Genomic DNA, 12,408 nt, shown 5'->3' on the forward strand with positions numbered 1-12,408 from the left:
TTATGAAACAGCCAGTGGATTTATACTGGATGAGGTCTAGGCCTTTGGAAGTCTTTCTACGCCTGTTTAGAAACTTTAGCCCCTCAAGTAAAAGGGATGGTGCCTTTGCCCACGTGATGGGTGTTTGCTCCCATCTTTACAGCTGGGGTTGTGGAGCCCTTCTTGAAAGATTAGGTTGCTTTGCCTGCAAGGGTGTTCACAGTAAGCACTGTTGGAGAGGGCTGTCACAATTCATCAGTACCACCTCTAATCAGGAGTAAAGAACTACCTATCCAGGAATGAGAAAGTGAGTCAGTTGTCTGCATCTTTTGGTTTTCTGTATTTAACATATGTTTGGTTTAGGATTAAAGATCTACGTTTTTGTACTCCATAAGAGCTTTCTGCTCCCCTGGTTTGACTGATCAGTTATAGAGGCAGCGTGGAAGGACACAGCCACAATAAGGGAGTTGTGTAAATAACAGGACTGCTGATTCCTTTATGGCTCTGTACTGAATGTGGCTGAATAATCTTACTACTCGACAAAACCAAAATTGTCAACATTGTGAATATGCATAAAGCTTTTTCTTTTAGTGGTGGTCCTTTCAGTTGAGTCCAAAAATAAAATTAGAGTGTTTCAGGGGAAGGATAAGGAGTAAATGTTACTTATTATAATGAGTAACTTTAGGTATTTCATTGTGAGGGAAAAATGCTCTCACAATGAGGTAGCAGCTTTCCACCTGTGTCTTCCTGTGAGGTTTTCATTGCAGGCCTGAGAACCATCAGGTGAGAAAATAAATTGTATGTCAAGAAAATTGATAAATTCATGTAAAAAAGAGCTTTTGCTTCCAGGGGCCTCATTTTTATTTCTGTAACTTTTTTTCTTCATTCCTGATTTTCACTCAGGACTCACTAGGAAATTTTGATTTGTAGCTTTCCTCTTCTTGATTGACGGCTGCTTCTCAGTTCTGTCAACTTAGATAAACAGAACTATGTTCATACATTTCCAAAGGAAATAAATGGAATAACCAGCTAGTGACTTTGCAGTTACTCCTGTAGCATCACCAGCAGTGTTGGCACCACACTTTTCTTGTATGGAGGGAGGAAGGAAAACAGGGAAATTAAAAAACACGTGTTCCACTGGCTTGGTTCCACCACTGGACGGGGGCTTCAGCAGAATTAACGGCCATTGTAAGGAGCATTAGGATCTCTAGTCTGCTTATACGGGTTTGAGATGTCTGAGTAAAAGGAAGATGCACCAGGGACTAGGGTTTTCTTGTTTATAGCTTTGGGGGATTCCATAACTGTGTTTCACTTCCCATTTCACAGTGATGCACTTTGCAAACCTTGTGAAGACATCTTCCTCAGTGAGATGTCTAGGATCGCCTACAGCTCTGTGCTGGCTGCTCATGGAAGGCTTTCCTAATGGTACAAACCCACAGTGTTGTAGTCAGGAAATGGTGTCATTTTCAGTTAAGCATAAAGAGAAGAAAACCTCTGTCCGGGTTCCTTTACACAGCAAGATTTTCCTCCAGATTTCTTTAGGTCTGTGTTTTTAGAAATTTCTTATGCTTGCTGCTTGTTAGAGCTGTAACAAAGCTCAAACATGAAGCAAGCACAGTAAGCACTTCAAATAATATCCAGAAATGAAAATGACATGATGAGGCAGATATGGAATATTTGCTGAAGATTTGAGTTGAGAGGAAAAGGCTGTCTTGTTTGAAAGTGATGGATCTTTCCCACAATCAGAATAGCATTGTTACCTTGCGGGTGCTTTGAAGCTGTACACTACAGGATCCTCTATTTCATTGTTCTGGCTAAAGCTGGCAGAGCTGACACCGGCTAACATCTGTTACCTGGTGGTACCAAAGGTAGCAGGCTGCAAGACAGCTCTTCTGATGAGGTCCAAAATACAAAAGACCTTCTGGAGAATTAAGATTTTAGTTATAGTGAAATAGAAGGAGCTTTGGGGGGGTCTAATGACAGATGGAAGCTTTCTTTTTTAACACCTCTGATAATTTGACTAATGTGGGGGTTTTGCTGTTCCTTCCTCTCATGTTTCTTATCCTGTCTCCCTTCCTCTAAGGTTATAGTTCTCAAGTTGTGAATATAGCCTATTATGTATGAGATCAGTATTCCTTCATAAGGGAGGACTGTTGTTAACTGTTACAATATAGACATTATAAACATTATACAGACAATATAAACATTGTTGCAGTATGTTACAATATAAAGCAGGCATGCAGTAATGTATTTTACATTAATTTCTATATAATGGCACAGTAATCTTAACTCCTTTCTTGACTCAGTTCTCTTAAGTACTTCCAGTCCCTTGGTAACTCATGTTAAAGGGCTGAACTGCACGGGCATGTTAACTTGTGCTTGAAGCTGATGCAGTAGGGATAGTTTATTAAATGCTAAAAGTGGTTTAAAATCACTTACAATAACATAACAGAAGGATATGTCAGACTTCACGTTCTGGTTGTCTTTAGAATAGTGCCTGCAATCATTTCCATCTGGAATTCGAAGCACTAGTGAGAGTAGCAAGTTGGTGAAGAGGTAATTTGGAGCTGGAAGCCCCTGCAGTCTATCTAATGGCTAAAATGTGGGTATTCTTTAAAAAAAAAATAAAGTGGTATGCTGAAGAATGTGGGGTTTGTTGAAACTTCCCTGTGACTACGTGGTGGTTAATTCCTGGGCCAGACCTTGTTTCCTTTCTGGGTTTTTTTGTCATGCCATAAAATTAGAAGTCTTGATTTCCTGTCTTAGGATATTTGCACTATTCAGTTTCTAAAACTAAGCAGATTTTTTTCTCCTGCTCACACTGGTGCTCCTGAGAGCATTTCAGGGTGGTGCATGTTTTTTTCCCTTGCCTAGTATTTTCTCTTACCAAGAAGATTAGACCATTGAGTAGAGAGAAAAAGCCTTTTGCTGCGAAACAATGCTAACCTTGAAGTGAGGTCCCTTTTCATTACGGCAGTGAACCTGAGTGCTTTGAAAACACTGAAGGAGCCTTTGATTTTAAACAACTGAGGGGCCGTGTTGGTGCCTCTTTTCACCTGCATTTTTAGTTGCTGCCTAAACCTTGGCCATAATTATTAATTTAAATCAGTCAGCCTATAGTATGTCCTGGCCCATTCCCTTTTCAGGATGTGATTCTATTGAGGGAACTGAGCTGCTGGCCAGGTCCTGTGGAATTCTCAGACTTCAGAAGTCTGTAGCCATTTTGTGCCGTAATTTTGAGGTTATAAGATGCACATATCAGAACCGCACTTGAGATTAAGTTCTTCCTTCCTGGGACTCTTCCAGCCTCTTTAAAGCCAAAGAGGGTGCTTCAGTTTTTCCAAGCACAATACCTTGTACACGCTTGGTACGTGGTATTTTGTGAAGTCTCGTAACTGTTGTTCCTCTGCCTACCTTGCAAATATTCCCTGCTTTTCCACAAAAAGCTTCCATCCCATACCCCCTTCAGATTTTTGGATGAAGATCCGAGTGTACTTCGTTCAGGCCTTTTTGTTAACACATGCACTAGCCAGGAAGCTTGTCTTAGCTCCTTGTAGAAGTGAAATAGTACTGCATAACGTTTGTCTGAAATAGTCACATATGAAATAAAAACCTGAAGTACACTGTTTCTAATTTAGCAGTGATATTTTGCTCTTTTATAGCTTGTTTTTCCTGTTTATGTTTGGCTACTGAATTATTCTAGGTGTTGGTACCTGGCTGTGGACTAGGCCTTTGTGCTTGGTACTGCTTAAATACAGAGCAAAAGAAGGTTCCTGATATTTCTTACTGAGTTAGTCTGCCTCCTTTACCTATTTTGTGACTGTCAGGTGTTTTGTGTTACCAGCATACTAAGGATGAGGGATCTCTTCAGGATTTCTTGTCACTAGGTTTTTGATCCATTTTCTGAGGCACCTGAAGATCCTACATGGATATTTCTTATAAGGACATTGTTGATCTTTGTTTTCAGTAATCATTTATTCTCTCCATCCAGCTCTAAAGTGTAGATGATGTGTAAATAAGAGATGTTCCAGGTGTCCTCTCTTAGGCATCAGCTTTTGATCAGAAAAGGATACCTCATTTCCAGAATAGCATTAATGTCTAAGTGATGATTTGAGATGCTGCTTAATCCCAGCTGGGTTTTTTTTGATTGTGATGTCCACAATCAAGGATGTACCAGCAGTGTTGTGTATATTGCACTTAAAATTGGAGTTACTTACTGTAAATGGAAAAGAATGGAAATGCTAAAAGCTTTTTGTAGTCACAAACTAATAATACCAGACTATCTCCACTAGCTATGGACAAATTCTCAAGAAACTTGCTAAATAAAAGGAATTTTATTTGCTTAAAGGTTTTCTTAAGATCAGGTGAGTTGGGTTCAGGTATCAAGCAGAGTTTGCAAAGTAAGGTTGAGCTTAAGTTTTCAAATGAAGATCTAATTATATCCTTAGGTAGTTATGATGTGCTGCAGTAGGAAGATCTTGATGATTTCTTTAAGACTGAGGCAGGCAAAAGGGCAGAGGCAGCAAGATGGTGCAGACACAGTAGAGATCTTGTTTTCAGGCAGTCCTAAATTTGCTTTCCTTATCACTTGAGTTTATATATATCATGTTGTATTTGGCGTGTCTCAGTATATTGGACATGCTAATTAAGAAAAAGCATTTGTTTCTTTTGGTGAAGAAGTTGTTAGTGGCATTTTGTACTAAAATAAGCTATTTGATTGAGACTTGTGGCTGACTTTCAAGTTTACAAGTGATTATTGCCTGAAGACAAACTCTGTCCTGACTCACTTTGTTATGAGAAAAAACAAAAGGTTTCTTTACAAGCAAAATGAGAATATTCTTTAAGTGGGGACTTTGGTTTTGAAGGAAACACCACAACTTGCTAGGTGCTTTAAAATGTAATGTTTTAATGCACTGATGTTTGTTTAGTGGATATTAATACCTTGGGTTATTCTGGAATAAAATTGCTAGGACATTATCTCCTTGGGTTTGAAGTTCACTTGAAAATACCCATTCCATTCAAATCCCGAACACACCTGCCTGTGCTGCTTCATGTAAATCTCGATGAAAAAATTAGAGCATACAGGTAGCTATGGAGAAGCTACTGAACCATCACTGAACCAACGCAATAGAGTGAGAGCAATGCTTACTCAGTGCCTATAGAGAAAAGGAATTAGTGGAGCCATGATTAATGGCTTGGCTACATTAATATTTTTCACTCTGGCTCCATGAACTGCAGCAGCAAGAGCTTTGAATCAGTGGATGTTCTTGAGTTAAATCAAAATCATGTTACTTTATTGTAAGTTAGTGTTCAGAGCCATGCCTTCAATTCTGCTTAGGGAAGAGAGGGAATTGAAAATTAAGGGAGCATATTTTCTTACCAATTTGCAATCTGTGTTGGAGGATATAAATCTGCTTTGCACTATGTGGTATTTTTTTGGTTTCCCTTTAATGCAGTTCTAGTATCACCCAAGTCAGATCTGGTTTAAGTCATAAAAAAAGTGACAGTGGGCTCAGCCTTGAAAGCCATTTCATAGCGATTGGCCTAGGAGAAGAAACTGCAAATTGGAGTTGCTTTTTCCATCTAGAAGTGTTAAACTTCACTTATGATTTCAACTACAGATCAAACCTAGAGGAAATGGTACTACTTGAGTATTGCAAATAGGACGCAACCTTACTAAAGCATTTGCACTAAGCAATAAGCTGTTAGGAGTTGGAATTCTCAGACGACAGCATTTTTTCCCATTAGTCTTTACCATCTTTTGAGCTAATTTGTTACTAATACTTCACAGAGTTGGCATTGCTGGTCCTCAGCCCTGCTGTTAAATATTTTCTATTACTGTGCATGCATTTAAAATGGACCTGGCTCAGCTTTAAGCTGTATCAGATACTGTTTTCACAATTGAAGCAAAATTACATTCTTTTAGTAAAGAATTTTTAATTATATTTATTGAAGTAACTAAATCTAATATTACTCTGAAATACGTAATTGTACTCTTTGTGGTCTTAAATTTTTTAATACAATTTCTCAACAAAAATTCCTGTTTGGAAGGTAAATAAGCATTAACATTTTCAAAAGCTCTTCCACCATTTATGTGCTAGTACTTTGTCATAAATGGCATTATTTTTATTTTTACTTACTCCAAAAGCATATTCAGTACAAGTAACAGAATATAGCCTGTGCCCAGGGGTGCCCATGCAGTAAAACTGATACCAGAGCCTGGGCAAGAATGGATAGAAGAGCAGGGCAGAACTTGGCACATACTGTAGTTACTTAATCAAACCCTTATACACATAGTACAGAGTTATAAAATCTTGTGTCTGTAGACAGTGATTTTTTTCTCGTCAATGTGTGCCTTAAGAAATAGCTCTTAATATAAGAAAGAGGAAAGGGACATGTGGCTAAATTAAGAATTTCAAAGTAAAAAGAAGTTAAACCTCAGATTCAACCCTTATTTCCTAGTCCTTTATGAGGATTAAAAATAATTCACTGGGCAGGAGTGAGTAGCAGTCAGAAAGGATGACATGAATCACATTCACAGTCACATAGGGAGTGTCTCAGGCCTGGGTGCTGTCTGGGTTGCAGATGAAATACTTGATTATAAAAGACTAAGGATGAGAATGGATACAGCGTTTAAAAAGAGCAGTTCATGATTTCCCATACAAAGTCATTAGAGGCTTTAGAGGGAGTAACCGGGAAGAGAGCAATTCACTACCGTGATCTGTTTAATCCTCACCTTCTCCAAGATGGCAAAGAATGCCTGTAGAAGTGCTCTTCAGAGCTTCATTAGGGGTCCTATTATGAGACTTGTAAGTGACTCTGTTAGAAGGTATTTCACTAGAATGGTAATTTCTCATATTTCTAAAGTGTGTTTGAGTATCCCTAAAATGAAGGTGCCAGATAAGATACAGAACAGTGATGCTTTTCTTATGAACTTGGTTCTAAATTTTTTCCAATTCTAATCCTTTTCACTGAAACTAGAGTTAACTGAAACACCTCTGCAGTCACAGAAATGAATACACTTGCATTTAGAGTTGTATGTGAAGAGATCAAGATGGTTTTGATTATACAAAGTCCCTGTAACTTGGAGAAAATTAATACATGACATTAAAATACCTCTTCTCCCCCCCCCCCAGCTTGTGCTGTTTGAAAATTATTATCATTAGTCACTTTGCATGATGTGTCTGACTTCACTATTGCAAGTAACTGTGAGTAATTTGGAATCCCTGAGGTTTATAGGCAAGGTCTGCACTCTTTTATTTTACTATCTTTAGTTTCCTAGTTTGGATCTAGGGCTGTTTAAAATGACACTCTTTGCATCTGGTAATCTGTGACAGTGGCCAGCTCCAGTACAGGTACCAAAATCCTTAATGATCAGAGCTGCTTTGGTACTTCTGAAAACTTTCCTGTAGATCTTTATATAAACTCAGGCTTGTTTCCATTTAGTTTCTAATTTCTAGTTGTGATATGAATTCTAAATGTCATGATAGTTTTATCCTTTTCCCCAGGAGCTATTTCTGAATTCATTGAGTTTGAAGAGACTAGAGCCTAGCAGCAGTACTTGTAGGTTGTGAAACTGATTGAAGTGGTTTGTACTAGCACTGTTACATGCAGAACTTGTCAGTTTTGTTTTTTCTGAAACTAAACAGTGTTAGTGACTGCCTTAAAGCCTTGCCCAGTAAAAGTTGGTAGAAGTATGAAGATAAAAAGGCTAGTGTGCAAACAGACAGGTAATACTTTTAAGCAGTCTGCATGATAGTGCATATAGAACGGTTGGTTTTGATCAGAGAGTTGCTGTAATCACAGCCCATATCCTTTGTACTTTGAGAATTTCTTACTCAGCTCTTTGTAGCCTAGCACTTGCCCTTGATCTCATGATAAAAGGGGAGAATTCTTGTCTTAAAATTCTTAGTGGCTGCAAACTTCTGTTAACTCTGCATCGAAAGTGTTTAAAAAATACTTTCAAACTGCAAACATAAAAAAGCTGGGTTTTAGTTGATGTAGATAGCCTTTGGCCTTACGGTACATTAATTTGTTGGTATGAATCAAACCTTTTATTCAAACAAAGCAATAGTTCTGAATTGGCTCAGAAATGTTTAATGATCAAAAACGCAGCTTTTATCCTGTGGGGCGATAGCCTTGATGCAACAGGCCCCTGAAGACTAGGGAACAAAATAACTGACACTTGCTATTTAAGAAGCTTCCTTCCCTTCTCTTTGAGAAAATCCTACCTTTTTGTGGCTGGCTCCACCCTCACTTCCACAGTAACTGTACATGTTCTGCCATTTCGCACCTTCTTAAAGTGCAGATCACTTGATGCTGATTGTTCTGTAGCTGAGCAAGCACTTACTGTAACAATAGCAGCAGGCAGCCTGACAACTCCTGCATACACAAAATAAAGAGTAGTTATTAGTGTTTGGAAGAAGTCTTAGTGGCAGTGCTTGAATCTGGGAATCCCTGTATCTTAAAATCTTAGACTTTGTTTTAGCTGGATAGCCCCAGTCATTAACAGACAGTTTAATTGTGTGGGGAGCTGAAAGGGAGGGTTGTCTTCTAGGAGGAAAATACCCAGCTACACTTAGAGGTGTTAAACCATCGTCTCTTGTGCTTTTTCCAGTGATTTATATCTCTGAAGGGCTCTAACCAAGCTTTCAGGCCCCAACTTAATAAAAGAATGTATGCTAAATAGCTTGTTGGCCCTTTAAAGCTATAATACAGTACATGGAGGAAACAGTATTAATAGCTTATCCTATCTGCAGCTGAACGCAAGAAACATCTCTCTCACTGAAGAGATACCATTAAATCTATTGCAAGACTGACACAGACCTTGAAGCTCAACTTACAGTTAGGATGCATCTGCAGGAAAGATAAATTGAGGGTTTAAGTACTTGAGAATAGGGGGCAAGCTTCATGTAAATACAAACACTTAAAAAAGAGTTCTATCCAGATGCAGCTTATTACTCCTGCAGTGGTCGTTACAGCAGTCTGTTGGGTTCTCAAGTGCTCTCAAGTTTGTCAGCATCTAGCTTTATGGCCAGGCTCATTTAAGAACAAATAAGACAGAAAATATGGTAGTTTCTTAGTTAATGGTACAGCTCTGATACTGAGTTACATGGGTAAAATCAGACAGAAAATGACTAGTAATTAATTAACAGTGCAAGACTCCATCAGACACATTTGACTTAAACCTTTTCTCTTACTTTCTTTTTCAATAGAAACTATGTTCCAACTTCCTGTCAACAACCTTGGCAGTTTAAGAAAGGCCCGGAAAACTGTGAAAAAAATACTTAGTGACATTGGTTTGGAATACTGTAAAGAACATATAGAAGTAAGTATTACACCTCCCAAATGCTGCAGTTAGAGTTCAGAGCTCCAGAGTCAGTGGGGCTGGGAGGCCTTCGGTGTATGATGATATTTATTTTTTTAGACCTACTTTGCAAAATGTTAAGTTTTTACTTTGAGTTTTGGAGGAATCCCCTGTGTCCTGTTCCCACACCACAGCCCTCGGTTTGCATTGGCCTCTGAGAATGATTCTGGGAGTTTGTCTGAGCCTGGTTGTCTGGGCATTGGTTTTTAAGTTCCCCATGAAGTAGGGCTTAATTTGGGATAAAATGTACCTGTAAACACTCTTTAGAAAGCTTAGTGGAGACAAGATGCACTTCAGGCTCTGTGTGACTGACTTGATACCTGTTGAAGGTAGGTTGTCTTTTGTTTATGTCGGATGCTTTAAAATAGCATTTTCTAACTAAACATTTAGGAATGAAGTGAGAACTCGTTGTGGTACAGGATGTTCTTGGGAACAGAAGATGGTCTGAAGTTTGCATGAAGTGTTTGTCACTGCTAACAGTAGGTTAAAGAATTGCCTCTGTACCTGTGTTGGTTCCTACAAGGGAAGAGTATTTGTGCTACTCTTCTGGACAAACATAGTAACTACCCTCTCAAAGTGCAGCTTTCTCCCCTGAGCACTCAACTGTGCTGGCAGTTCAGACACTCTGAGGTACTCAGCAAATGATGACCTGTTTGCTTTGGCTTTCCTATTGGTGTCTCTTTAAAGAGCATTTAGGTGAGAGAAGGAAATGCCAGTCCTTCCTGCTTGGAAAATTTGTGGAGCAAGTATCATTTGTAAGGGTAAAATTCTGAACTGGGACAATGTTATTTTCAGTTTCATTTCTGTGGAAGTACTGTTTTTGAGTGCTTATGTGCTGCTGACTTACATGCAACGAGGAAACGCAAAGTACTTTGTGACTTTTCTTAATAGGAATTGGGCTTCTTGGACATCGTACGTGTGATCAACCTTAAAACTTTTATCTGAATGCCTGTGTGAAATTAATTAAAACCATGACACACACCCCCCCCCCCCCCCCGACCAAACAATAAACCAGACATCAGAGTTATGGTAAAGTGTCTACATGATCTCAGATGTATAGCACTAGCCCACCTCTATTCTATGACTGCTTGTGAAAAAGGCCAGGTATGTAATTATAGTCTTGGGTTAATTATGAGGATGAGTATTGAAAATAGTTCTTCAAGTGTTTTATGATACTGAGACTATTCACAACTCTTCACCTGCAAAGAGGTGCATCTTCAATACCTACACTTCCTTAATAGTATCTCCTGTCTGCTGGCAGCACTCGAGGATTGCATGGATGCTTGCAAAAGTTGCTTAAGGTAGCTTTTGGTCTTTGGTTTTGATTCTCTGTACTCTCTTCCCATCTCCCCCTTCTCCAGGATTTTAAGCAGTTTGAACCTAATGACTTTTATTTGAAAAACACTACATGGGAAGATGTAGGATTGTGGGACCCATCGCTTACAAAAAATCAGGTTGGTAATAGTTCATGTTGACACATCCCATTCTGAAGGTGGTTCTTACTACAGGGCATTGCACAAAGATGCCAATGGCTTTTGCTGCAGTTTTACCCATTAATCTTCATTTGTCATCAATTTAAGGGACAGCAAAAGCTGTGATGGTTTTTTAAAGTAATAATCCTGGTCTTTATCTTAGAGGCATGGATGGCCATGTACTGGAGAATTCACTGGTCAAGAAATCTCACTGACCCTTTGACAACTGCATATTAAGAGCCTGTTTTCAAGCTTAGCACAATTTCACCATCCTTCAGATCAGTGATTTTATACAGCTGGTGATAAGTTTTTTAGCTGTCCTTCAATATGTTCTCATAGTGTGTTCTCATAGTGTGACTACGTCCGAGACTTGGTTTAGGCATAGTAGTTCTATACACCAGAATTAAGTCTCGCTTCTGAGATGTTTCTGTGCCAGAAATAAAGGAAATCTGAATTGAGGTAGAAGTTGAGGGAGGAAATAATTTTGATTCTGATTAAGCACATTTAAGGGAAGTCATGTGCTCTGCAGTAACCACTGATGGTACAGTAGGGTAACACCAGCACTGACAGAACAATGAGAAGGTTAGAAATCCCTCTGCTGAGTAAGTTCTCTTTTAGCATTTGAAAGATCAGGGATTGCCTCTACAGGAAATGGGAACCTGCATTATGATGGATTCTTAGGGCAGCGTTAATCTATATCTAAAAATACCCCTTTATTACTGTGCTCCATAGAAGACACTGGTGTGATGTCCTTTAGTTAATTCCAGAATTAAAATTGTAATATGGAAGGAGACAGCTTTTGTTTAGTTTAATTTGTTCTATCTTGTCTCCAGCCTCCCGGATGTTTAAGGCTTCAGAACGTGGACAGAAGTGTATATTCCTACTTCTTTATGCAGAGGGAGAGTACAACTCTCCAGCTACTTCAAATGACCTATGCACAAGATCTGTGCACAAATGATCTATGCTTGATGCGCAAGACTTGTTTTGACACTCATGATGAATGTAACTATTTCAATGTAATGTCCTACCTTACCTGAAATGCCAGGTTGCTTGTGGCTATCTCCAAGGCCAGTGTTAACTGTTTTTTTCTGTTACAGCAGTTGACAAGAACCACATCAGCACCATGTTAATGTAACAAAGGGGGCAGGGGAACTGCAAGTGTGGATTTCTCAAATACCTTTTTTTCTGATTCAAGATTGGTTTTAAAATTGAGTTTGTTTTGATCAGAAGGAAAAGGCTTTGGTGGCTTTGAGGGCTTGTGTAGCCTTAGAATATGAGTTGGTAAACCCATTTGTTCACCAAAAATAACTTTTGAAGAGCATCTTACGTAAAAGCCCTGGAATAGCTAAAGTTATATATCCATCTTCTATCTAGAAAAGTTTGGCAGATCTTGATGGGATGCAACTCATATTTCCTAGATGCAGTCTCACTCTACCCAAACAGTCATGCTTCCCTTACCTCCCAGAATGAGCTTAAAGTGAACTTCCATGCACTCCGCTGCAGGGAATGAAGCTTTTTCTTGTCTGATGGAGAAAGATGTTTATGATTTAGCCTTGCATGTTGAATTTATGGGTAAACTTGAGGGAGCTC

The 12,408-nt window shown here is 38.9% G+C and overlaps 1 protein-coding gene across 10 annotated transcripts in view; it reads left to right on the forward strand.

The window, feature by feature from the left end:
* Positions 1-12,408, forward strand: part of ADNP (activity dependent neuroprotector homeobox) — a 31,114-nt gene that overhangs the window by 14,258 nt on the left and 4,448 nt on the right. For 9 of the 10 annotated variants that reach the window (XM_057401704.1, XM_057401702.1, XM_057401707.1 and 6 more), the window contains 2 exons: positions 9,195-9,307; positions 10,708-10,800. In XM_057401704.1, coding sequence (XP_057257687.1) covers positions 9,195-9,307; positions 10,708-10,800 — 206 coding nt within the window. The remainder of the gene's footprint in view (positions 1-9,194; positions 9,308-10,707; positions 10,801-12,408) is intronic. The other variant, XM_057401708.1, reaches the window with a different exon arrangement.

This window comes from Pezoporus wallicus, unplaced genomic scaffold (assembly GCF_028554395.1).
Source record: "Pezoporus wallicus isolate ANWC-B61680 ecotype Strahan unplaced genomic scaffold, APGP_CSIRO_Pwel_v1 contig_9238, whole genome shotgun sequence".
NCBI lineage: Eukaryota > Metazoa > Chordata > Aves > Psittaciformes > Psittacidae > Pezoporus > Pezoporus wallicus.